At 36.2% G+C, this 27432-nt stretch overlaps 4 protein-coding genes across 10 annotated transcripts; 3 read left to right on the top strand and 1 right to left on the bottom strand.

Moving 5' to 3' along the window:
- Nucleotides 1–3822: 3822 nt before the first annotated feature.
- Nucleotides 3823–6022, top strand: LOC7497331 (transcription factor RSL2). Its single transcript, XM_002320657.4, has 4 exons — nucleotides 3823–5159; nucleotides 5265–5504; nucleotides 5590–5721; nucleotides 5822–6022. The coding sequence occupies exons 1-4, from the start codon at nucleotides 4536–4538 to the stop codon at nucleotides 5912–5914; spliced, it is 1089 nt and encodes a 362-aa protein (XP_002320693.3). The 5' UTR covers nucleotides 3823–4535; the 3' UTR covers nucleotides 5915–6022.
- Nucleotides 6023–6362: 340 nt separating this feature from the next.
- On the top strand, nucleotides 6363–13124 carry LOC112324083 (uncharacterized). 4 transcript variants are annotated; one of them, XM_024584993.2, is made up of 9 exons: nucleotides 6363–6785; nucleotides 6939–7669; nucleotides 8055–8313; nucleotides 8431–9808; nucleotides 10403–10509; nucleotides 10626–11259; nucleotides 11357–11438; nucleotides 12320–12367; nucleotides 12695–13124. In XM_024584993.2, the coding sequence occupies exons 1-9, from the start codon at nucleotides 6506–6508 to the stop codon at nucleotides 12896–12898; spliced, it is 3723 nt and encodes a 1240-aa protein (XP_024440761.1). In that variant the 5' UTR covers nucleotides 6363–6505; the 3' UTR covers nucleotides 12899–13124. The 4 variants fall into 4 exon arrangements, 3 of the variants coding, with proteins under 3 accessions (XP_024440761.1, XP_024440760.1, XP_024440762.1); XM_024584992.2 differs by having other exon boundaries at nucleotides 10403–10548; XM_024584994.2 differs by having other exon boundaries at nucleotides 6639–6785; nucleotides 6931–7669; nucleotides 10403–10548.
- A 1294-nt stretch (nucleotides 13125–14418) lies between these two features.
- On the top strand, nucleotides 14419–20884 carry LOC7488872 (uncharacterized). Of its 4 annotated transcripts, XM_024585722.2 has the most exons (9): nucleotides 14419–15029; nucleotides 15214–15373; nucleotides 15462–15523; nucleotides 15640–15734; nucleotides 16529–16642; nucleotides 17435–17500; nucleotides 17866–17963; nucleotides 18234–18652; nucleotides 19407–20884. In XM_024585722.2, the coding sequence occupies exons 1-9, from the start codon at nucleotides 14567–14569 to the stop codon at nucleotides 20609–20611; spliced, it is 2682 nt and encodes an 893-aa protein (XP_024441490.2). In that variant the 5' UTR covers nucleotides 14419–14566; the 3' UTR covers nucleotides 20612–20884. The 4 variants fall into 4 exon arrangements, with proteins under 4 accessions (XP_024441490.2, XP_024441492.2, XP_052302690.1 ...); XM_024585724.2 differs by lacking the exon at nucleotides 16529–16642; XM_052446730.1 differs by lacking the exon at nucleotides 14419–15029 and having other exon boundaries at nucleotides 15215–15359; nucleotides 15651–15734.
- A 1550-nt stretch (nucleotides 20885–22434) lies between these two features.
- LOC7488912 (uncharacterized) lies at nucleotides 22435–26582 on the bottom strand. Its single transcript, XM_002320703.4, has 13 exons — nucleotides 26247–26582; nucleotides 25925–26096; nucleotides 25711–25791; nucleotides 25459–25541; nucleotides 25259–25374; nucleotides 25041–25151; nucleotides 24762–24871; nucleotides 24195–24507; nucleotides 24038–24115; nucleotides 23891–23941; nucleotides 23687–23773; nucleotides 23057–23134; nucleotides 22435–22770 (listed from the first exon to the last, which is right to left on the bottom strand). The coding sequence occupies exons 1-13, from the start codon at nucleotides 26254–26256 to the stop codon at nucleotides 22720–22722; spliced, it is 1341 nt and encodes a 446-aa protein (XP_002320739.2). The 5' UTR covers nucleotides 26257–26582; the 3' UTR covers nucleotides 22435–22719.
- Between the last annotated feature and the right edge of the window lie 850 nt (nucleotides 26583–27432).

The following is a 27432-nucleotide window of genomic DNA, read 5'->3' as shown; positions in this document are numbered from 1 at the left end:
ACTTGGAAACAAAATATATTGAGACAAAATGCTATATATATATATATATATATATTAATTAATTACTACTGGATACAAAGTACATATATAATTGATTTTATAAAAATTAATCAACAATACAGATTTTTTTTAAAAAAAAAGCTTTTTTTTTTAATTAGTGTACACTTAAAATAACTGCAAACAAAGATTTTCATGCAACCGCACATAGGGTTACAAAATTTCAAGGAGATGTTTCCATTTGTGATTAATTATTCTTAATTTGTTGCAAATGATTTTTAAAAAAATTCTATATTACAAATCAGCTATAATTTTTTATATGGCAATTTTGGGGGTATTATAAATTTGGTAGTATCATGGGATTGCTTAGTCACCTGAAAAAATAACCAGGTTCAAATCCAAAAAGAAAATGCTTAAATTTTGATGTATTTTATCATCTTGATTTCAAATTCAAGAGAATGTAAGAGTCTAATTAATGGGGATGACCTATCTAGAATAATTTGAGGGATTTAATTTTGACACGTAAATTAAGCTACCCCATGAGATTTAAAATCACACTATAATCATACATTCGAAAAGAGAGAGACAAGTGCCTCAACATTCTAAGGCTCTCGTGGTTCTTCACGAGTGATAAGACTAAGGGAAGACAATTTAATAGATATCGATTTGAATAGGTTAATATTTTTTAGATTTGATAAATAATAATGAGGGTATAAATATTATCAAATTTAATTTGAAATATATTCAAATATAACCTGAAATATATATTTTTTATAAATATTTATAATATCATATATACATAGCTTAATATTAACATAAAAAACACACATATATACATATATGATCAATAATATTTATCATTTAATATACATATATGATATTGTAAATATCATATATGTATATTTAGGGGGTTGAAAAATCATCGGTGATATTTAGGGGGTTTTTGAAATTTTTTTATTAAATTAAAATTTTAAATTAAATATTACAAACAGAATCACCGACAGATTAAAAAGTTTTTGGTGATATTTGGGGGGTTTCTAAATTTTTTTTATTAAATAAAAAATTTAAATTAAATATTATAGATAGAATCACCGATAAAATGATTAAAAATATTAATATTTAATTTTTTATCGATAAAACCGTTTGTAAAATGTAAAAAAAAAACTAGAATCTCTCATTTCACAACAGTCGTGCCTCTTCTTCTTCTTCTTATGATTATTATTATGTAAAAAACATCAACATCTCTTTCTTTCTTTTCTCTTTTTAACTCATTCTCTTATCTTTCATACGTATGTATGTCTTCTTCTATTTTATTCTTTTCTCTTCTCAATTTTTTTAAATTAACATTCTTTATAAATTTATTTTTTCTTTTTTCTTTTCTCTTTTTAGCAATTCACTCACAATTATATCAAGGTAAGTTTTTTTTTTTGCATTACATTTTTTTTAATTTTTTTTGTTCTTAATAATGTATGAATGTTGTGGAATTTTTTTTTTAATATGAGATCAATTTTGTTGGATTTTATTTTTTAATTTTGTTGTTCAATTTTAATTAAATTATTTTATTTGTTGCTAGATTATGGGTTCTGAAATAGGTTTTCTAGGTTAGGTTGAAATTGTTTATAGTTGATTTATTTATCTATTGTTATTGTTTATTCTTTTGTGTTATTTATTTGTTGTAAATTTGTTTAAGTTGATTTTCTTTTTTTTTTCCAATCAACTCAATTCTTAAGTATTATGGAGTGTTTTTTAGTTCTGTTAAATAGATTTTTTTAAAAAATATTTTTAAATAATTACCAATGTGGTATCAACGATGGATTAAGTTCGTCGGTATATTATAAAGAATTGAAAAATAATTACTGCAAATGTCATTGTGCCACTGTTTAATCACTCATGAAATTGCATACAATATTTTTATTCATTATATGACAAGCTTTCTGAGGGAAATACAAACAGAATGAAACGGGTAGATTTTTTTTTGCACATTTTTCCATCAATAAATCCATCGGTAATAAATATTTTTCTATTACTGACAGACTCACCGACATACCAAAAATTACTGACGGAGCATTTCTATCCGTGAGCCAATCGGTAAATTCATTGCAGGCAAAATAATAGTATAAATATAGACAGAAAATTCCGTCGATAAATCTAAGAATTCTGGTAGTGAATATTTTGATTTTTTTCTTAATACCACACACACACACACCTTAATATTGACATAAATCACATGTGCGAGCGTACACACATATATAATCAATAATATTATATGTACTTTAAATATATACTAATTATTTTATTTTTTATTAATTAATAAATAATAATAAATAAATATTCAAATTTCTCATCCAATAAATAATAAATAAAATACAAATATAAAAAAATTCAACTCATAAATAACCATTATCATCTATAATCAAGACAGAATAATATTGCGGTAGCTGTTTGATAAACAATGTAACAGCTGTCGATTTAGGCATATTGTTAAATGGTCGGTAACTTTTTTTATTTTCTTAATGAAAAAATGGTTGGTAACTTCAATGTTTGACAAGAGCATGAGCTGAAAACACTAACCCTAATCGTGCAAGCCGGCTATACAGCATTAACCAGGACTTCAATGGAGGAAACAAGATCAGATCTCTGTGGTTTTTATTCCTCCACAATGTCCTGTCATCTGTAGATTTTATTCCCTCCATCGTTATCGCTTTAAAATCCCTTTTTTCCCGGGATTTTTAGGGTTTTGGCTTTTACAAAGGTTCGTGCAATGGCCGGTGTTAAGTTTGAAAAGTACAACGATACCTTTTATATGTATGGACCTAGGTTTAACAGAAGAGCATTAGAAAAGAAAAGTACGTGAGAAACTGTACGTCCCTGTCTGACAAGTGGAAGTAATATGCGTATCAATCGCCGGAATCAAAGGGGGTTAGAGGGTGTGTTCATGGCTCTGTTCGGGTAATCTAAATGGATTACTACGAGGCTTTGTGGCAAATCTAGGGCTTCAGTTTTTCAAGGCGGTGGTGAAGATGTTAATCATAGCTGTGTATTTTTGGGTTTCCATAGAGATATTGTTCTTTTGTTTAATTACCTGGAGCCATTGCATTGTAATCTGCTTGATTTTATTCACTAAGTTGAGAGATATGCTATTTATTCTTTCTCCTTTTCTTTCTTTTGAGATGCCTCTGATCTTCTATTTTATTTCACCATGATTCTCATCTATATATTTTCAAATGCACGAGAAGAGCACTAGCATGTGTAGTAAATATAGCATTTTAAAACAATTGCACTACCCATGATGGATTAATAAGGTTAATTCTATGAACAACATGGTTGTTAGTTGACGCAGAAAGAAAATCACGGACAACACAAGGCAGAACAATTCATCACCCATTGTTAGCTAGCTTAAGATAAACGCATGGTGGTTCTGCGATTTATGATGATGAAAGCTGCTAAGATTTGTAAATGTTGCATTGTGTATTCCCATTAATGTTTTCGGTAAAATGCGGTGTTATTAAACCCGATTATACCAATCTGACTTTGCCAAGTCGAGTTTAAATGGAAATTAACCCGGTTAAACATGAACAACCTAATCAATCAATCTGCTATCCAGATCAAAATTTAATTTTTTTAAAACATATCATTTTAATTTATTAAAAAATTAAATTAGATTGTTGTAATTGACTTGAGTTATCAAAGCCAATGTATGACCTGGCCTTGGCGCAGGCCAGGTTTAATAACATTGGTAAATGTGTTATTAACGTCAAGATAGTAATGAATTCTGTAGTGAGAGGAACTGCATACTGATAAATTGCAAAAAAACTTCAACTGAGGAACATGGATTAGGTTCAAGCAGCAATTGAGGAGACCAGGAACTAGTTCAAAGGTTAACGTGTCGGGTTTTGCGTGTTTTTATAGCAATGTCACAGTCATCTCCACGATCAAGCCGTCCTTCGGCCGCGTTTTGTTTATTCTCCACCAGAATTCTCTCTCTTTATTATATTCAAGATGAGTAGAAGACAACCCCACGTTCTGACATTTTCAAGTACTCAAAACGCATGCTCTCATTCTCATTTTCATTAATTCTCTGCCTAATTACACTTATCATTTAGTGAGTAATTAATGACAGTTTGGTATCACCCTCTCAATGATTGTCCTTAGACCCTCTTTGTCATCCTAATCTCAGTTTATGAGATATAAGTTGCTTGAAAGTCCATTGAATCCTCTCTGTTATTTTAATCCATCATTGCATGAACTTGGTCCCAGCTTAGTTGTACTTTGCCTGGTATTGGCCCCACAACGGACTCCTGAGTTCAGTTAACAGAATTAGGACCTACACCAGAGTAATCATTAGGAATTTTGAAGTTTTATATACAAGATGAAGTCAATCCTTGCTAGTGACGTTCTTTGAAGGTGCACTAGTATAAATATGTCTCTAACGTTTTGGTTGTCTCAAGCGAAATCAAGGTTCAATTAATTAGTAGCATCACCAAAGAAAGATAAGAGCCTCTCTCTCTCTTAATTTCTCCACAGCTTCCAAGTGTAAAATGAATATGCAGACCATGGGAGATTTTCCTGATGGTGAATGGGACTTCAGCAGAATGTTCTCCATGGAAGAGCCTGATTTCACCCCGGAATTACTTGGTCAGTGTTCTTTTCCGCAGGAGAATGACGAAGGATTGCAATTTACAATCCCACCTGCAGCTTTCTTCCCTACACCTGAAGCCAACGTGAGCATGGCTGGGAATGAGAGTTTGTTTTATTCTTGGAACGCTCTCAACCCCAATTTGCATTTTGATTCTCAAGAAAGTGGTAATAACAGTAATTGTAGCAGTGGTGTATTTCTTCCTTCTTCCAGCCATGAATCCTACTTCTTCAATGATTCTAACCGCATTCAGGCTGCTAACGATAACTCCATGTCCATGGATATTTCACTCATGGATGAGAAAACTATTGGCTTGTTTATGCCATTTTTTCCTGAAATTGCAATGGCAGAAACTGCCTGCATGAATGGGGATATGAGCAGTGACAAGATAGGAGATTTAGACGATAATCTGCAGCCAGCTGCTAATACTGTTCTGGCCAAGGGATTGCAGCTCAAAAGGAAGCTTGATGTTCCAGAATCAAATACATTGGACGACATGAAGAAGAAACCTCGGATTACAAGAAATGTAAGTACACTAATTCAAGTCTACGACAATTCTTTCTATGGTGGAGTTTGTCTCATTGAGAAAGTAGTTTCTAATGTGTTCTGTCAATTGTGATTTGCATTGCAGGTGCAAAAGAGCAAGAAGAGTGTACAGTCAAAGAAAAACCAAAGGTCCACTCCAAAAATTAGCAATGAAGAAGAAGAGAGTAATGCTGGACCAGATGGACAAAGCTCCAGCAGTTGCAGTTCAGAAGATGATAATGCCTCTAAGGATTCTGATTCCAAAGTTTCTGAAGTTCTCAGTTCCAGTGGCAAAACAAGAGCTAGTAGGGGAGCTGCTACAGATCCCCAGAGCCTTTATGCAAGGGTAAGATACTAGAGATTATTAATATACTAGCACATAAGGCAATCTCTTGAGCATTATATTCACACATCTTTGAACAATCCTGCAGAAAAGGAGGGAGAGGATAAACGAGAGACTGAAAATCCTACAGCATATTGTCCCTAATGGAACCAAGGTTGATATCAGCACAATGCTAGAAGAGGCAGTCCATTACGTAAAGTTTTTGCAGCTTCAAATCAAGGTAAAGGCTCTTGTGAATTTCTTCCTGCATGCTGCCAAATAAATCATTTTTCCTCTTTATCTAACTACACTTGCTAAAATCCGATCATATTTATTTGCAGCTTTTGAGCTCGGATGATCTATGGATGTACGCACCTCTGGCTTACAGTGGAATAGATATTGGCCTCGACCAGAAGCTCTCTATGCTTCTATGAGCATGAAAGAAGCTACTGAATTTTTTTAATTTTAATTCATCAATTTATATAGAAATGAGAAAATAATATGTATATTTACTCCTAATTAATAAATTTCTGCCTTTAATATATTATTCTGAGTAAACAAATCACTGTATCTATATTATAATCCCATCTGATCTGCTTCTTGCTTTTTGGTCATACCAATGACTTGCCCCTTCACATGCTTGAAGAAGCAGGCATCTTTTGCTTCTGCTCGTTAATGAGCATTTATGGGAAATTAAAAAAACTCCTTTTTGCAGAAACTTGTAATTTGAATTTAATCTCTTTTGAAATGGAAAATAAAAAGTATTATGATACTCAAACTAAAACTATTCAAACTTACATAAGAGAAACATAAGAAAGGAAATTAAAAAAAAAGTTCATTTAAATATCCGGCCCACGAAAGTGTGCTAGCCCAAATAATACAAGCAGGATTTTCGACGGACAGCCTTCAGGGCTACATGAGTAATTTCATTTTACCGATGCTCTCCGTCCACAATCGAACCCCCGAAACTACCCCTCAACCACAGAGATCGCGGTCGCGCCATCTTTCTCCGCTCCGCTCAACCCATGGACGCTGCAGAGCAGCCACTCAAGAAGCGGAAGCTCTACGAGCAACAACCAGAAGAACCTCCACCAAAAACTCTGGACGAGTCACCTACCACTTTAGCACCACCACCACCACCACCACTGTCTCAAGAAGAAATTAACGCGAGACGGAGAAACAGAGATGAGATTAAGAGCGTCTACGAAACTTACAAGCGTCTCAAGTTTTTTGTTTCTCAGAAAGAAGGACGTCACATGCCTGACCTCGAACAATCTTATCTCGCACTCATTACTGCTTCAAGAGGTTAGCAATTTTGAATCAGTCACTTGGAATTATATTCTTATTTGTGGAATTAGGGTTTAGTGTTTGATTTTCCAAGTTAATTGCATCACTAATGCTTTTTTGGTTTTTTTTTTGCTTAAAAACCTAAAAATATATTTGCTGCTAGCATTGCAGGTTGTACTAGTGTGCAACGAATTGTAGCTGATCTTATTCCTCGATATGCTTCACACTGTCCGACTGCTCTTGAAGCAGCGACTAAAGTTGTAATCAACATGCATAACTGGAGCTTGGCAGTGATAAATAGAGGAGAGGATTTTGATGGTGTTGCAATGGGGACAGCTAAAGCATGTATTTTTGGTTTAGTTGATATCTGTCGAACTGCTTCTTTGGAAGCTCCAACATCAGCTGTTATTAGAGGCATTTGCTCTGCGGTTTTTCAGAATGTGTTGTCATTCTTTGTGTCATCTTTCGAGGGTAAGGATATCTTTCAGATTGTTGATAAGGAAACTTTGAAGATACAAGATGATCTCAAGATCTTTTCGGAGTTGAAGCAAAAGTTTGATGATGAGGATGGAATTTCGTTGGTTAAATTGTCCAAGTTGTGTGCCTTAAGTATGCTCTGGATTTTATTTTCTTGCCCTAAAGATTTGTTTGCTGCCTGTTTTGAGCTCTTTAAATCAACTGTTCCAGAAAGAGTCCAAGAAAGAAACTTTTTTCTTAGTCAGGTGACCAGCATTATAGCTGATGATGCTGTGCCTCTGGCTAATGCAAGTGATGGAACTACCTCTCGTGAAGGATCTGTTGGACCAAGTGCCAAAAGCTATGATGTTAGTGGCGAGTTGCCTTTAGATGGTAACCATGTTTCAGAAGATGCATCTTCACCAAAGAACTGCTTGTTGAGACTGGTTATACTCCTAATTTCTACTTTCTTTCCTGATTTTCATACACTGCATTAATTCAAAAAAATACAATTTGTATTTTTCTGATGCTGGCTGTTCAGTTCTGGTTCAAACTCAGTACCAACTAGGTGTCTTCTTTGTTAGTAACAATATGATATGCTTTATATAATATTTATGATACATTGCACAAGTTTTTCAAGTACATATAGATCTTGGTTAGTCGGATGTAAAGATGAGAGAACTGGAGTTATTTCCCACTAGTTGAAGATAACTAATTGAAATATAATTCACAAAGATATTCATCTCCTTGTTTAAGCCTAGGCATGGATGCGCTGAAATCAATCTAGTGCTCCTATTGTCAATTTCTTGTACTGAGGCTTCTTTCATGTAGGTCCTTGGCAATAACGCATCTTTGAGAAGCTGGATGTTCTCAAAGTACAAGAAGTTGTGCAACATGACATCTTTTATAGCTGCATCAGACATTAGATCTGCTCTAGAAGGAATCTGTAAATCATTTGCAGAATTCAATAAACTAGATGACAGTCAAATTGACAGCGACGGGGATGATTCTGATCCATCAAAATTTGTAAATCGACAATTTCCGGTTCCTAGGATGTCTAATGAACATGAAGTCTCTGGTGAACCAGCTGGTATGTTAAGTGCTCATGATTGAACCCTTAATGATGGTTTTTCTGGAAAATTTCTGGTCAGTATCTTAAAGACAGCCCAATAGTTCCCCTTGAAACTGATTTATGCCTTTAATGCAGGTACTGGTCATCATAAAGGAGGGTCAAGGTCCATGGATTTCGAGATGAATCACCTTGGAGACTCTTCACATGGCAGGTCTTCCATGCCTAGGGATCTATCAAACCAATCTGTGCTTTCACCTGCTACAAGAACTCCATTAGACTTCAGGAGCAATTCATTTGATGGTAGAAACTTTAATGTCCATGTGGGCAAAAATCCAGCTTCAAATATGGAGTTTAGTTTACCTGCCTTGAGATCTCCCAGTGGAGGCATAAGTAATTCTTTTTCTCCTAAACATCATTTGGCAGCACCATATGGTTCCATAGCTGAAACTGTTTGGTTCTGCGATGGGGACCCAGCTGCAATGGATGTTTTTTCTGCTTCTAGACAGCTTTGGTTGGGTTCTTTAGGTCCAGATGCATCTGAAGCTCATATGAGGTATGAGCTTGAGAGGTTTGGTCCTATAGAACAATTTGTCTTCTTTCCAGTCAAAGGATTTGCCTTGATTGAGTATAGGAACATATTTGATGCCATTAGGGCTCGGGAGTATTTGCGTACCCATTTCCCTTGGTGGATCAAATTCATGGATATAGGACTGGGAGCCAGGGGTGCTATGAATGGTGTTGCGGTTGGCTCCAGTTGTCATGTTTATGTTGGACATATTTCAAGCCAATGGGCTAGGGATGAAATTCTGCATGAATCAAGGAAAGTGATTTTCAAGGGGCCACGCATGGTCACTGATCTCACCAATGAAGGAGCAGTACTGATGGAGTTTGAAACTCCTGAAGAAGCAACTGCTGTGATGGTACATCTCAGGCTGCATCGTAAAGGACAACTCCACCACGTGCCTGCTTTGAACGAGGGATCAGCTAATGCTGTGTTGCCTCAGTTAGATGGTACAAGATCAGCATCAGCTGCTATCCATGCTGACATTAGAACCAATCACTCAGTTAGCATGTTCAATAGTGCAACAGAATCGCCTCGTACCCAAAATGTACCCCAGAGTCCTGCTGACAACTCTAGGACAAGGATGTCTAATTTATCTTCCTTACTTGCTTCATTGCGTACAAAATATAATATTAATCAAAACCCAAATTATTTTGACAACTATGTACCTGGAAGCAGCATGGCTCCTTCTTCGAGGGATGCTGATCGAGAGCCATCAAGCACACTTTGGATTTGTCTTCCAAATGTCAACTCCCCTTCCCTTAATGATGATGAGCTGATGGCTGTTTGCAATCTTGCTATTGCCAATGTAGGGTCTATAGTCAAATTGACACGAGCAAATATGCATATAGGGTGTGGTTGGTTTCTTGAATGCACCAACGTTGATGCTGCAATCACTGTTTTGAAAAATCTCCGCAGTTGTCATGGGACATTCTTTCAGATTGAGTTCAGGTTTGAATTCTCAAATGTTTTGTTTATGTCTCATACATTCTCTAAAATTTTCTAACAAAATATAATTGAATGTTTATTTTTTTAATTGTCATTTACTTCATACTGCTGCAGTATGTAAGCTTGAGAAATATGTTTAGGATATCTTCCATTGCCAGCAAAGGGCGACAAGTTTTTGAATTGATCACTTTGCACAGGGGTCATTTTTTAAGTTCAAATACAAAGTAAAAACTAAAATATTCAGTGTCAAACATAGGACTTTGACTGGAAGTGGTTGATTTGATTGGAACTGTTATGGTTTGTATGGTCTGAAGGCCCGTTACCCCAACCTCCCGTCATCCCTCTAAAACATGTATATCACCCAGCAGGGGCCATTCACATGTTTACAAAATCTTCGTGACACAATGTAGTTAATTGTCTTGTTCTACGCAGTGCCTGGTTCTTATATGTATCAAGTTTTATTGTTTGAGCTAATAGTGTTGTGCATGTTTAGGTTTTAGATCCTTTCAACTTTTGTCCTTGCACGAGATAACAATATCTTTGCTTAGCGTAAGTGTCTTTGAACCTTATGAGAAAATTTCCCTTTCGTTTGAACAGTCAGCCAGAAAAGAATGCTGCCGCATTCTCAATCAAGCCTGAAGGTGGCTCCACAGAGCTTGTATCCCCACAAATAAAATCAGAGAATCACGCGACTCCTGTACAAGGTGTACATGCATTTGGGGTGGTGGATCCTTCGCCAGGAGGTGAAATTTCTTTTGTTAATGTTCTTACTCTAGTTCTTTGTTCCTGCCTTCGCTGAAATATTAACACTTCCATATAGGTGGTCATGCTGTTCCTGCTGCACCTGAACCGATGTGGATGTACAAGAACAATGAAATTGAGCTGCTCCAGCCACCTGTAAGCATTTCATGTGCTCCTACAGGAACACATGGACCACCAATACCGCCACCACAGCAATTCCAGCCACCTACATTTATGCGACCTGTTTACCTTCCTCCAAACAATTCATGGGATCCACGAGGCTTAAATCATGTTGCACTGAACCCAATCTCACCAGCAACAATGCCAAATAGCTTTCAAGGAAGCTCTGTTGCATCTCCTTTTATACCTGCTTCTGTTACTCCACTAGCACAGGTACAGCGGGCTCCAGTGCAGCACTTGGACCAAATGTTTCCCAGATCTGCTGTACCACCAACTTTATCATCTATGCCACTTCAGCCTGAAATACCCCCACCATTGCCTCCATCTCCACCACCTGCTCCTCCTCCACCTAGTTCCCCACCTCCACCTCCACCTGTTGCAGAATCAACTGATGCAGAAAGTTCTGGAAACTCTATGTTATATCAGTGGCAGGGCACATTATGCAAAAGCGGGGTTCATTACTGTAAAATTTTTGCGCAAAGAGTGGATTCAGATATTTGCAAGTATTCAGATGCCATGTCTGAACCTGCTGGGTAGAACTTCAATTTCCAGTATACTCTTTCTCTTCTGATTATGTTTTGTAAAATAAGTTGAATTTATAGTGATCCTTCGGACTTATTCCTGGTGCAGATGGCCTGCTAAACTAGACATGACGAAACGCACAGTTTTTCGGCATGTAAAATCAACATTTACAAGTACCCCACCACACAAAGTGAGTCTGTGAATCTATGCTGAAATTCTCTCTTTTATGTTGATTTTCATGCATGGATTGAATTATTTATTTATTTTTTCTCTGAAATTTATCATGTGACTTTCATATTATAAAACCAGCATTGCTCTTTGGCCATTTGATATTTACTCAGTTTGTCACAGCTTGCCACAGTTATCTGCCTTAAGGACCTGTGATTGATGTGCTGAATGAATGCCTCTCAAAACAGGGTTCATTTGAACTTTTTTGTTTTTGAATATAGTTTTGCTGTTCCTGAGATTCTTATCATTTTCAGGGGCAAGCTTCCTTTGATCCTTAAAACAATATGAACTGAACCCCCCCCCCCCCCCCTTTTTGTTTACTGTTCACCTCCAAATGATCCGATCTCTATCAGGTGTTCCAAGGATTTCTTAAGAGACCTCAAGGTGAAGAGATTTCGAGTTCAAGGCAGTTGAGTTAGAAAATGTTAGGAAGTGCAGGCCATTATTCAAAGGAATTACCCTCTGGAATTCTTATGATTACAAGACTTAAAAACAACATGAGATGGAGTTTAAAATTTTGACAGTATTCTACCAAAATAAATAATTATCTTTTGAGCCATGTCTGATTATCCAATGGCATTCTACAGTCGCACATTGTTCTTGAGCACACACTATATAGTTCACAAGAATGAAAATGATTTATTCTTGCTGTTTTTAATGGATAAAGTATTAAAATATCAATAGACTAATGTTAATTAAACAAGGAGAGGGCTACCAGTGATCATTGAGATTATTTTGCATGGCTTATCCTCTATTGTATTCTGTTCTCCAGTTGATTCTTTCTATCATGATTCTTCTTTTTGTCTGTGCTATGATTTTTATGGGTTTTAATGTTTGATGCAGAGGGAAGTATGCCGATTGATCCCCTTGTCTGCAAACGACCAAAAGGGCGTAAGTTATACCACTTGTTTGTATTCATTGTGCACTTGTATGTTTCATCTTGGTAATTGAAAATTTATCTAGTATTGCTCCGATTTTGCATTGACACTATGCACAGGCTTGCATTTACTATATGCACCTAAAGCTCCATTTTTATTTTTGAGTTACAGAATGTGTACTTTTTATTCAGCATTATCACCAGCCGGGTCTTAATCTAGGATGGTGTGGTGTATTCTTCTGCACGCATTCTAGGATCAGTGTCTCTATATAACTCATACACTGTCTCTGATAATTTACTTGTGATGTGCATGATTAGGTGCTAAACTTTCAATTCTACAGTTTCAGGATTTCATATCATATTTGAAGCAGAGGGAATGTGCAGGAGTAATTAAAATCCCATCTGGGAAATCCATATGGACAAGGATTCTCTTCATCCTTCCCTACTCACAAGATACTTGTTCCATGCTCTCAATTGCCCCCGATACATCAAACTGCCTGATTGGTTTAGTTTTGCCAAAAGAAACAAACTTCGACTGGGTTTAAAGATTTTGATCAGCAGGAAGCTTGTAACATAGTCTCAATTCCGCCATTGAAATGTTTTTGAGCTTTGAAACAGTAATGTGGTTTTTTTGATCAGCAGGCATCGTGATAGATGTAAAACAGAAGTATCAATGATTGATCTGCTTATCAACCCAGGGTTCATTGCAAGACAGTAATCAAGATCCAATGCTTCTGGTGTGCTGAGAAATCAAATTATCTGCTTAGTACATAGCATTTTCCCTTTGAGTTAATTATAAGTTAGTCCCTATAATTTATCAAGATGAACTAATCAGTCACTCTAGGATGAGAAATTATTAGATAATCCTTATGGTCTTGCTTCTGTAAATGTCTTGATCCCTGTCTGTCCTTTTCCCGTTAATGCCTTACTGGCCAAATTGTTTTTCCAGAAATATCCGGCTTTTCTACGAAAAATTGTGATGCAGTGACTGTATTGAATGATCTGAAATATGTAAGTACTGTAATGTAACTTCCGCTGCCTGAAATTTTCCAGCAATTCAACGCAAATCTGTTAGCTGCAACAAAACCTCTAAAAATCATTTCCCACAAAATCCAAACTTCAGCTTGGCCCTTAATCCTCCCTCCAATCAACAACTAATTTTTTGGCGGCAGGCTCAGGGGCGATGACGGCACCATGAGATTGAAGTCCAATGATATTGGTTTAAAGAGAGAACTAATTTTTTTTTTTCCGCTAGCTTTATTCAACTCGTGTTCAATAAGTTAGGATTTCTTTTGCTGAGGCCCCAATTAGGGTCTTTTTATCGTAGAGATAATATCTTGAAATTAGATATTTAATAATTAATAATTTTTAAATAGATTTTGCTTGGATGGATCATTTCTTTTCTTGATCGAGAATACTGTAATAATTGGAAGCTGGTGTTTGTTTTTTGGGATTATGCAAGGATTAATTATTTTTTGCTTTCAAAAGACCATTAAATTATTTTTTATTATGTAAGGATTAATTAATTATTTCAGTAAACTACAAGGACTAGAAAATTTAAGCTAATAAATTAGAAAAAAATACTTAAAATATTCTTATATTGTTATGTGTGTATAATTGGAAAATCTTATGGTGCTTGGAATGTGATTGAAAAGATAGACCTACGGAGAAGAGATGATAGAATTATGATCTATCAAAAATATTAAAAGAATATTTTTATTTAAAATTTATTTTTTGTATTTGTATTTATTTATTTTCTTTAAATTAGGTCTAGGAAGTATTGTATTTCTCATACTAATAGGATGTTATATGTTTAATTATTTTTAATTCATTTTAAGAAAATTACTGTGCAAAAAACTAAAATAAATATACTATATAATTTACATTATATGTTAAAATTCCTTTTAGTAAAAAAAACTTATATGCAATACACTGAGATTAAATATTTACATCAAAATATTTTTTTAACTATGCAAATTTAAAAAAGAAAAAGAAAAGAAACACGTGGTATGCAAGCAAAACCTTGGAACGCGCGAGCGCGACTATACACGCCCTTCACTCATCAGTCATCGCATCGCATCGCAACCGGGAACCTTATAAGTTTTAACCGAGAGAGAGAGAGAGCCAAACCTTCCATCCATCCTTCCTCTCAACGCTGACATCTCTGCTTCTCTCCGTAGTGCATTGCATCGGTTAACTGGATAAAGAAAATCATGTCACGCCGTTACTCTCAAAACAACAACAGGCAGCAACAACAAGAATGGAGAAGCAATAACAGCAGTAATTTCTCCAAACCACAAACCAAATTCGTCCCCAAAAATCAAAACCCTAACTCCAACCCTACTCTATCCGATTCTCTAAGGCAATCTCTCTCAAGTCAATCCGATGCCGCCGCCGCCGCCGCTCCAGCATCGAGCGGTAATATGGGCGCAGGGGAGTCGTCGAGTAGGATTCAAATGAGAGATGACGGGGCGTGGATGTCTAGAAAAGCTGTAGCTGGTGTTCAGGGCGGTGGCAAATTTGTAACTTACTTGCCGCAGGATGAGGCTGTGGCTGCGGGACTCGGTGCCGATGAAGGAGGGTTGGATCCAGTAGAATCACAGAGAGTTGTTGATCTTTTGAGTAGAGAATTGTCTCGGTTACTCAAGTTGAAACCTAAAGAATTTTGGAAAGAAGGTAGCTCTATTATTTGCAACTCTCTCTTGCTTTTTCCCCCCTGAAAATAATTATTATTTGTAATATTAAATTTTCTAATTATTTTTGGTATAGCTGGAATTATTTCTGGAGCAGTTTAATATATAATTTTTGCTTGTAAAGGACAATTTTCTCTGATTATCTTTATTATTTTCTGTTTTCTCAGTGGCTAGTGATGTGTCGTTGCATGATTTTCTGGATAGCTTCTTGAAATTTAGGAGCAGATGGTATGATTTCCCACATCGTGGAGTCAAAGGAATTGTTGCAGGGGTAATTGTTGGAGAGCTTGACTTATGTCGCCGTGTTTTCATGGTATTGTATCGCATGTAAGTTCTCATTTTCTGTATTGACAACTGGTGTCCCTCCTTTTGATTTGTTGTTCTGACTTTGAGTTTGATGCTGTTGCTGCTGCAGATCTTCCAATAGGGCTCCGGGTGTCGAGGCCGCTGAAAGCTTGAACTCAAAGGATCATGCTGGTGGGTTGTGTAAACTTAGATCCTGATATATCAAGTGCCACATGATTGGACTTCATATTGACATAAATGTGGTTGTAATTTTTCGTGTGCATTTTTCTCACAAATTATGAATGTAGTCCTCTTGCAGGAAAAGAAGTTACTGGACTTGCCTAAGTTGTTGGATATATGTTCCATTTACGGTCATGAAAATGAAGAACTGACCGGATTGTTGGTAAGTGTGTGAAAAAAAGACTTTCAATTTCTATGTGTTTCTTCTGCAATGGATGCGAAACTTTTTCAACTTAAAGCTACAGCATTCTTTACTAAGGCTATACTATCTAGAGAAACTTAATTCTGTCCTCCTTTTTGTTTATACTGATGAGGTTAAGGACACCTTATTTGACCCTTGCTTTTAGTGAATTTTAACTTGATTTTTGGTTTCCAGCTCTAGTCCTGGTGCAGGATAAAGTTAATGCATGTCAGAAAAGGAAATGTGATATTTTGCGTGGGATGCCAGAAAATTATTTTTTCAATCATGAGACACAATGCATGGCTTTTTACTGGGGGTTAAAATACCAAGGGAATGCATTTGTTTCTTCAAGATTTGGTTTTTCCTTGTTGATTGCAATGTATTGCAGCAACAGATCATCAAGACACCAATTACTTTATTTTTGTCTACAATATTGGCCTTCAAGGACCTGAATGTTTCACTTCGATTCAATTTGAATGGCCCTAAAAAAGGATGTATATCTATTAGCAACAAAGGCCACAAAAAGGATGATGTTTCTCATAAATCTGCAGACGGAACTAGAATTTTCACTCCTTAAGTTGCCTCATCCTGTCAAAGTGGAAATTTTTTGAAATAGTTTCTGTTAAAAAGTATTTGGAGTTCATCCTTTGATGGATGCTTATGAAAGCTGACATTTACAGGGTTGGCATTGTATGTGGACACTGCTTGTTCGTGTGATGCCTTCAATGGAGTTTTAGTCAAATTCTCTCTCTCACACGCATTTTTTTCCCTCTCAGGTCAAGAATGCCTTGAAAGCCCAGCCTTGGCTCCATGATGATCTGGCCAATTTAATGACCCATTTCCTGGGCATCATTCACACAATGCATCAACGTTGCATGTCATCTTTGGAGGTGCTTTTCTAGATTTTCCATATTAGGATACTCTAATGATTTGTAGTTATGTGTGAGGGAGTATTTCTATATTTCATGCATGGAAAGATGTCTGGGCACAGATTCCCAGCATTTGTTTCTTGGGACCCCCAGTTGACCTTGGTTACTTCAACTTATTTTCTTTGCACCACTTTTGTCAGTTACTATTTAAGAATTTATGGCATTCCATGACTTTATATACAATGTTGCATGAAGTACTGAGGCATTGAATCAATGAATCACTCAGTAAATAAGTGTAGAAAGTGATTGAACATGGATAGAGGTATAATATCACATGGATATGATTTTGATAGATGAAGTCAGAACCTCTGCAGGAATACTTTATAAAAAATAGAACACACATCAGAAACTAAGCAAGGCCTAGGACAAGGGGGTTTTGGCATAAATGGGTAGAATTGCTACAGTGACCATTTTTAGAACCTACGTTCTATCACACAAAAGGTGGTGAAATTTATGGGGGAAGTACCTGGAATCAAATCGGGGTTATCAGTTGGAGGTAAAATTTTACAAAGTTGCAATTAGATCAGCAATATTCTATGATTGTCAATTGGGCAGTGGAAAAGTAGCATTTTTTTCAAATGAGTAATTGAGTATAGGTAAGGTGAGAATGTGAAATAGATATGCCGAAACAAAATAAATAACAGTGTTAGAAATGAAATCATCCATGGAGCTTTCTAATAGTTTAATCATGAAGTGGAAGTATGCTTACTTTCTATGATACACACGATAAACTTTTCTACTGATATTTTATAGGTATTATTATCCGCTGGAAGCCATGAAGACCATCGATCCAGCCCGCTTCTAACTGATTACTTAGAAGTGAGTTCTTTTCTGTTCTTTTGTCGGTAAATTAATGACAGTGAATTTTTTTCCTTGCTTAACTACTTCCTTTTTTCCTTGACTTGCAAGAGAATGGCATGTTTTCATTTCACATATTTCATTAAAAAGAGAACAAGTGTATTTTGCTTCAAATTACAGGGTCTTGTCCCCTTCCAACTTGAAAGATTTCCATGGAAGAAGACTGAAATTGACGTTGTATAAGATAATTGGCTGAAACATTAATTCCATACTGTCACAAATTGATTCCTACTATGATGGAGAGTCATAATGTAATTACATTTCTGTCCTTTTCTGGTGTTAAGGTGGATCAAGTGTTATATTATCATTTTTGGTTCCCTTTTCAGGTGATGGACTTTATAAATGATGCAATTGTCTCCATGGATGCTTTTGTTACAGCATATGAATCAGCAGCTGTGTTCTTCTCGTGCCCTGTTGAAATGAGGTACCTATTTAAACCTTGCATTGTTCAGTTTATTTATTAGAAGAGCCAGGAGTTTCTTTCATCACAAAGAGTTGTGGTTGTATATCACACGGGGCTTGGTTTTTCCTTTTTTATTCATGTAATGTTTTTAATATGCCAACAATAATCTGGTGGTGGATCACAAGTGTAGTAGTCCTCCTGCTGGTACTTTATTAGATCCGTACCTTCTCTTCTCATCGTGATAGCAAGAAATTCTTTCTTCTCTCATGCTAAATTCCTGTCTCCAAGCAGTCATGGGAATGAGGAAATGCTGATCACCCTTGCAAGATTGCATGATACTTTAATTCCAGCTTTGCAGCGAGGCTTTCGAGTCATCTTGACAGGAGGGGATGATAGAATGATATTGAATGTTGCGGTTAGTTTAAAGATGTTGTCAATGAGGCTGTCCAAATTTGGATGGAAATTGTTGGACACTTGCTATTTAAGTGATCGAGTTTTTGAAGATCACCTTCCCATTCCCCATGTAACAAAGATGTTTCCTGCAAAAGTAGAGGATCCCGTCATAAGGACAGACATATTGATTCAGACTTTTAGGGAGATCAATGGAGTTCTCCTTGCTGCTCAGGAAAACCAGAGCAAAGTTTCATTCCTTCAGAATCTTGATAGGAATCATCATATAATGAGTAGGCTTCAGAGTTTACAAAATGCCGGTAAGGGATTTGCTTAACTGCTAGTGCTTCCTATTTATACTTATACATTTGCTTGATTGTATTTGCTTGGTTTTTTATGCTCACACGTAGATATGTCTGTTATTTATCTTTTTCCAGGACAGAATTACTTGGTGTCTAATTTTTTTGGAAATTAATAGAAAAATACACGAAGAAAGAAAAAAAATAGGACTCTCAATATGTAGAATATTTGGGGGAGAATCATGAAAAATTTTGTGAGTCTCCATGTATTGAATTATTGGTGATGAAAAAAACTACATTAAAGAACGGAAACAAGCTAGAGGGATTTGGCTCCTCATTAATGATGTAGTGCATTTCTTACTACTCCTTGTCCTTGGTGTCCCACTCAAGACTTAGGATGGCATTGGCTCTATAATGGAAGCGAATGTTACAATTGCCACCTTCTGTGAATGGGCTGCAGTTAAGGATCTCAAGGGTCCTGAAACCATGAATAAATGTGGTGCAGCCTTTACATCATACCAAGCTACACATCCTTGTGAGTATGTACTTTGCTGATTTCATGGCATGGTAGGATAAATGGGTTGCTACCAACATGACTATACCTAAATTGAGATGTCATGTCCTGAATGTAGAATAACATGTGGTTCAGCCTTTAGGATAACCGCCTGCTTAAATTTTGTACTCATCATAACCATGAATGGTTCTTGATGGTACCTGTTTTTGGTAGAGGAACTCACTATTGTTTAGGTTTTGATATTTAACTTGCTTACTGCAGGGTGGATTTTCATGGATGATGAACAGCTCCAGTATTTATCTGGGATAATGGCTTCTAATCTGAAAGGCACCATTAAGGACTCACCTGCTTTTCCAACTGCCACTGCGAGCAACAAAGTACAGATGGGTGAAGATGTTGCCATCATGGAGTCCAAAATCAGTCAAATAAAGGACCTTTTTCCTGACTATGGTAAAGGGTTCCTAGCTGCTTGTCTTGAAGCTTATAATCATAATCCCGAGGAGGTCATTCAGAGGATACTAGAGGGGACCCTCCATGAAGATCTAAGGTGTTTGGATACTTCATCGGAGACGATGCCACTGCCCAAAGCTGCTTCAACTGTGGGCAAGAAAGATAAAGGAAAAGGAAAGTTGGTTGAATCTACACTTCCTTCAACAACATCACTGCACTCTGTTAATCCAGTGGTCCCAGTGGAGCAGCGACAAGTTGAGGGTCCCTCTGTTTCGTCATCATCTACAACTGGAAGGTTTGTCAGGAAGCCTAATGACATCCCTGGTCACTACACCACTGACACCAGAGATCACAAGGATACTGCAAGGATGGCTGCTCTAATTTCACAGTATGAATACGAAGATGAGTATGACGACTCCTTTGATGATCTGGGTTTCAGTGTTGCCGATTCCGGGGTGGAGGAGAATGAACTATTAGGTAACAGAATAAACTCTAATTCAGGGATATCATCAGGGACCAAAACTGAAACCTCTGCTCAAAACTCTCCTAATACTAAATGGGGCTCCAGGAAAAAGCCGCAATATTATGTGAAGGATGGAAAGAACTATAGTTACAAGGTTGCAGGTTCAGTCGCGGTGGCAAATGCTAATGAAGCTTCTCTTATTAATCAAGTACACGGAGAACAAATTCATGGTCTTGGACGTGGTGGTAATATTCCCCTAGGTGCAACTAAAAAGTTGGCTGAGTATCAAGAGAAGGATCGGGACCAGTCTGATGAACCCGAGATGGAAGGGAGAGGGAATTACAGGGGTCGGCCCTGGGGCAGAGGAAGTAGGGGAGGAGGAAGGCTGAGGGAGTCAAATGATGTCCAAGACAACCAGTCTGATGGCTCTGAGATTCAAGGGAGAGAAAGTACTCCTAACCATAGAGGTAGAGGTCGGGGAAGAGGAAGTAATCATAACTACAGGAAGGATAGAGCCATGAATAAGCACTTCTCTGGATTGTCTGGTTTCTAAGTGCTCGTGGGATGTTCATGCTTAAACAAAATGTATAAAAAAAAATGAATTTATGGTGAGATATACAATGTTTGAGAGCTTCATACAGCTGTATAGTCGGGCTGCTGTTTGCATGGCCTGGACTGTGGTCAACATTTTTGTGGCCTGGACTGTGGTCAAACATTTTTGTGGCATTTTATATCAGGGACACTCTTTCCTGGTGCCTGTTTTCTATGGTTTTACGGTCCAGTTTGAATAAAAAACTCGAGACAGAGTTGAAGCAATTGACATGAATGAGTGAAATCTTTGTACCTCTTTTTTGTAGGGAAAACTCGAGACAGTGACTTGGAAAATTTAATGAAAATATTTTAAACTTTCATCATGAATATTTAAAAATTTCAAACCATGACTTGATTTAACAATCCTGGTCAATGATTTTGTCTGAATATTTTTAACCTTTACATTAGCTAATAAAAAAAAAAGTCTAACTATAAATTTAAAATTATAAATAATCAAGAAAATAAAAGGGGAGAGGAAGAGAGATTCCCCATCAATGAAATTTGGCCTTAATTCCAATTGCTAAAACCATCACCTTTGGAAACAAAGAAGATATGTCAATTTGAATAAAAAAATTTAAATTCGAATTTCGTATTGATTATTTATGAATGTGTTTTGAGGTTAGATTTGTGCTTATAAAGTTTTGAGGATTGTAGAAAAAAAATAAGAAAATGAAGATCTTTAAAATCAATATGAGCTACAATATCCCGGCGCCATTGTGAAGAAATGATCAATAAACGATATGTCACCTGATTGATTACTACAAGTGTCGTCCATATTATTTTTTAAAATTATAATTGGGCCTGATTTAAGTTAAGCCCAGGAGCACTAGGCACCACTCCAAGAGTCTCAGCGTTCTCTTTCTATACTTTTCTCATTTATTATATTTTAATAATTTCCTTACTAAATTTATCATTTTAATTTTTATTTTTTTATTTATCTGATACTTACAATAAAATAAACATTACATTTTTGTACTTTTTAAAAAATAAATTAAGAGTTAATAGTTTACATTTTTGCAACCTTTTACTTTGTATTTTCTATACTATCATGTTATTAAAAAAATTATTTAATTAAAATACAGAATAGTTTATATATATATATATATATATATATAAATTTAATTCAATGAAAAATACTTGGGATGGTAAGAAGATACAAGTGAAGAAAAAAGAACAATTTTCAAATTCATATTTTAAATATAGTTTACAAATTTGGTTCGGCTCGAGCTGGATTTGATATTGGACTAAAAAAAGAAGATAGGCTATGCATAATATATTATACATAAAACTTTAATGTCCCATCATAAGAAAATGTCAAAAGTGTTACACATGCATTGTAAGTAAAACAGTTTTAATATATTTATATTATATTTTTCAAAATAGATATTAGATCATAATCATTAACTCAATCCATGTATATCAACCCTAAGACCTTGTTCAGGTCAAATTCCAGTCCAACGACTATGAGCACACATTTAATATATATATTTTTTGTTGTGTTTTATTCTCCACAACCAAACAGAAAGAGAGAAAAATTTAGGTACTCTTTCCTCTTTTTTATACCAAATGCTACTGCCTCCGACCAAATGCTTGAGACCCCGTCACTCCCAAAAGATTAAAAAATTATGGTCCATCTTGACCACTAGATGCAGAATGGTATGAAAATCATACTGTTGAGATACATTCGAGTTTCATGCTTGCCTTCGTGCTCTCTCTAAATCTATGGAATATCTTTTGTTCCCGCTCGAGGAATACGAGTTCAACTTAGTTCTATCACATCAAACCTTTCTTAAATTCTTGATCTTCCGAATCATTAAACTTGGTATTCAAATCACATTCAGTAATTACAACCAGTTATTACACAGTACAACTACAAATAAAATGAATGATCTGATCAGTTGACTTGGGATACCAATAATCTGTGTATGTCGTCAAAAGCATAGCCTTCCCACAAAATCCATTTCCCTGTTCCCAAATTCATAAAAAATGACGGTAACATTAACCCTACAATCTGCTAAATTATTCCAGAGGATGTTCATCCTACAACGTCTAACAGCTAGACTGGATTCCTCACATATCTTCATCGCCCATGCCAACAGCAAAGTGCCCAACGTTTCTATCCTGGATAATCCAGGGAAGCGTACGGGTCAACAACTTTGGTAACGCAAAAGCAACTAATAATGTCAACGCAAAAAATATAAAGTGTATAAAGCACAGAAAAATGTTTTTTCAAATGTTTTTTGCACCGGAAAAAAGGGACAGGTAAAAGTAAATGCCCAGAGAACAGAAGATAGTATAGAATAAAGCGCACTGGAGCATTAGTTTTTGAAATGTTCCTCACATCAAAAGGAGCAGTGGTGACCAGAAAAGTACACACAATAACTATACTGAATGAAGAAGAACCAACCTTAGATAGCATCCGTTGCTTGTTCAGAAACTGGGTCCTGGCTTTATTTTGTATTGAGTTTGGCGACCGGAACATCCTCTGTAACAAGGAATGCATCTTGTCAGTATCTTAAAACAAAACTAAGGCACTAAAAGAGAGGTCATCAATAAAAGTAAATGTCTCAATTTTACAGCCCTTGTTTTCCTCGCCATGATTTTCTTAGGAATAGTTTGTGTTTTAGGCGTGCTGAACAGTGCCTCAATTTGAGAGATTTGGAAGGGGAGAATCTTTAAAGACTGGAGACGGAGATTGCTATATTTGCAGCAATAAGAGAATGCAGATCTTAAATATGAACAAAAAAGTACATGAATCCATTAACAACCAATCATTATCATTACTATATAAAGGAAGTTTAGTTTAAACCATTACCAAGGTTTAGCACATCACTAACCAAATTTAACTTCAATCTAAAGAGATCAGCTAGTTTACCTAGGCAAATATCCAAAGTATCAGAACACACGTGCTGTACTGACACACGAAGAAAAGTTTGGATGGTGCAGGCACAAGAAAATCTCACAATTTTAGGACAAGTAAATAATTACAGATTGAAGACTGTTATAGAAGGCCAAGTTGGAGAAGAGCATAACTGACCTTTTCACCGCTTGACATTTGATGTTCGACACCTAGTTGCTTTCTCTTGGGCGTGAACCCAAGAACAACTTGAAGGAATTCATTGTCCTATTTAAACAAAATCACTTGTTAATGGTATTAAAAAGCAATTGACACCGACAAAAAAAGTAAAGCGTCGCATAAGAAGCAAGAAGGACAGATAAAAGCAGGACCAAGAAAACCAACCTGCATGTGCTTAATAAACCCACCACCAAGAAAATGCTTCATGAAGTTCAACTGTTAAAAGAACTCGAATCAGAGAGCTTGAAAATCTTAAAACACAAACCAAAAACATGACCAGAAAGAAAAAATAATGATCAAAGAGAAAGAAACCTTTATAAGCTCAGACCATGTTGATGTTTGTAACGAATCTCCTCCAATCTTCATTGAGATATCAGGAGCGTAGCCATCCTGGTAACATAAAAACTTAACATCAGAACAGAAGCACACGCAAACAGAAAGACTCGGAAGGACAGGAATGAATTAATACCTCCAGGAACTCCAAAACATCCTTGAACAAGTTCCTCTGGCTGTTAAGATCCTTCTTAGCGGAACCTTTTCCACCAGCCTCGGCAGACAGGCTCCTAACTTGATTTAGGATTTTTGATTTCAGTCCTAGTATATGTGTATATCCTTCACGAGATTTATTTCCTTCTGGAACTGAGCCATCTGGGGTAGTCTTATTTTCAGTAGCAAACTTTTCAATACTTCCTGTCTCAAAAATTAAAGCTAGAGCTTCACCAGAAGCAATGCGTACAGATCTGTCATCCTTATCTAGCAGAGTAGAGAAATAAGAAATGTACCTGCATCAATGAAAGTAATGATCTTTATTGAAGTTTTACTTCCCCGTGCAAGAAAACCATGACATGGGAACAGACAACTGTCTAGACAAGACTAACTATTTACCAACTCCTTCATCATGGACTGTGCAAATGGACTGGGGATGGATAAGTTAAATGACTATCTGATCAATTTCAGCGCACTTCACTCTGATTATCATATAAACGAAGACAAGTATAGAAAACGAAGTGGAAAATCAAATCAAAAGTTCACTTACTCTTGCCAATCTTTGGAGTTAAGGGAGCATCCATCCATGGTAGTCAAGATAAATGCCCAAGCAGACACCACTGCTGTTATTACAACTGCAGAGAGTTTGACAGCAACTACCTGAAAGTGAAATAGCAAAATTTATTTGTTGGTAGAACATAACCAATAACTACAGCATTGGACTGTTACTGCATGGGTTGAGGTCTTGAAATCAAGTAATTAAAGGATAGATGATAACATCATTAATATCACTGATACAAGAAAGTAAAGAATAAAAACAGATGCATACATTAGAACCTAGTTTAGGATGAAGCAATTGCCACATGATTTGCATTGATCGTTCAGTTTCCTCGGTCTTAGTTGCACCAACAAACGTCACAATAGCCAAACACTCCACTAACTGAAAATGACCACCCAGCAGAAAACAGAAGAGATTCGACGTCACACAACAATTAGTGGAAACTGTAGAACACTTAAACTCTCAAAGATTTAGCAAATCATACATACCGATACAGTCTTCAGGGAATCAGACGGAGATTTAAGAGCTTGGGAAATAGGAATAACTGATTCTTCCAATATTTCATGTGCATTATCCCCAGAACCAACAGTCAGAGCCAATAATCCTACAAAAACAACGTACTAAACTAATAAAAGTTGAAAATACAGGTAAAGGACAAAAGAGATGACGAGATGGGCTCGACACTAACCGATGGCATGACATGCTAGAGACATCTCTTTGCTAGAGCCCTTTTTAATGGAGTTAAGACACAGGTGTAGTAAAGTAGCAAATCTGAAGAAACAAACAAAACAAAATGCATGTAAGAGCCTCGGGATGAACAACTATGACTAATATCTTCACATTACAGCACAAACCCACCACAACATAAACCAAATCAATCAAACTAGGTAACCAACAACAACCCACTGCACATTACAACTATCTCTTAGCCAGTGCTTACTTCTTCTCAACAAATTGATGCTGCAAGCTGGTATTAAAAGCATCAATAATCGCTGCCAGAGCTTTCTCTCTTGTCGAACCCCTTCATCCACAATACAACACCAACACCACCAATTCAGCTCAAGTTCAACGCAAAACAAAGAAACTACATTAATCACAAACACAAACCACCTAAAACCTAAATTTCAAAACCGAAGCACAACACCAACACAAACCTCTTCTCATACAAAGCATCTAGAGCTTGTTCTAGTAAACTATCTTTATCAACTTGAACCTCGTCGGTCCCCGACACCGACATAAGATCCGAACGGGCAGTCGACGATGAACTCACGCTACTATTTTCATCATCACTATCCAACATCGCTTTATTTTTCCGCTGATTATTACCTGCACAAATTAACATAATCCAAACCCTAAGTTTTTCCATCTCATAATAATAATAATTCAGTAATTGACCAAGAAAAACCCTAATTAGACAGGTCAAAAATTGAATTCAACAATAGAAGAGCGAGAGAGAGAGAGAGAGGTAGAACATACGCTTCCCCATCGCCGGCGGCGGTGAAATTTAATAAACCTAATTGAGTGAGGGTTGATAAATGAAACAAAATCTACTAAAAATCTGAAAAATAATAAGAGATCTTTGTGAAAATAAAAGCTGGGCAGATATAAATTGAACCAAGATTAGAAACCGGGACGGCGACGGATTTGAACTGATTAAGGATTTATCCATTAATTTACTTGAGGTAGATTTATATAAAAGAGCTAAAAATTATTTTTAGGGTGGAAAATAAAAATAGAGAGGAAATCTCTTTATCGAGTAGAGGAGGAGCCGTGGAGGATCTTAATGTTTTATTCGCATCGACTGGTGTAGAATATTCGAGGAGCGTGTTGTCAAGTGCAGCCAGTGAATTGTGTGGATTACTACGTGTTTTCGTCTCTACCGTGTGATTGGATGAGGTAGCTCCATGTCGGGGCTGGAGTACATGGTTTCGTTCTTATCTGTTCACGTTCGGGTCTGACGTTAAAAAATTACAAGTTCCTGCGATCGTGGAAAGTGTTTGCGTGTGTTTTTTTTAATATTTTTTATTTAAAAATATATTAAAATAATTTTTATTATTTTTAAAATTTTATTTATAACACTAATATATCAAAATAATAAAAAAATAACCCGTTAAAATAATTATAATATAATTTATTCATGATCTATGATTTAAAACTATGGGTGATGGTTGGTGACTAAGAATGAAGTACCTGGAATGGAAATATATAACTTAATTTCTTAATATTAAGGTATTTGGCAACGAAATACGACTACAAATAGGGAATGAAAATAGACTTTTAATGTGGATTTAAGGGACTGTTTGTTAACGCCGTGTCCTATAGAGAATGAACATGGGGTGAAAGAAGAATTCAAAAATATCCTTAGCTTTTATTGTGAATTTGTGTAGAACTTGTGAGCACTAGAAGAACCCAGTAGCTTCTGATATTTCATATCTGGAAAAACATTCGTATCAACCAACTATGGCTTTAGGTAAGAGATTGTATCAGGCCCATTTCCAAGGAATAGGCCCACTCAAACTACTCCTGGCTTCTGGCCACTGAGGTCCGTAAAATTTAAGCCCATCATGCTAGTGGAAGTAGGGCCTGTCTGTTCCCGACGAAGACATTAGAGCATATCTTATCAAGGCGCCTTGTGATTTTTATCGAGAGTATTACAATTACT

Source organism: Populus trichocarpa, chromosome 14, assembly GCF_000002775.5.
Source record: "Populus trichocarpa isolate Nisqually-1 chromosome 14, P.trichocarpa_v4.1, whole genome shotgun sequence".
Classification (NCBI taxonomy): Eukaryota; Viridiplantae; Streptophyta; class Magnoliopsida; order Malpighiales; family Salicaceae; genus Populus; species Populus trichocarpa.
This window is presented reverse-complemented; position numbering and strand designations above follow the sequence as displayed.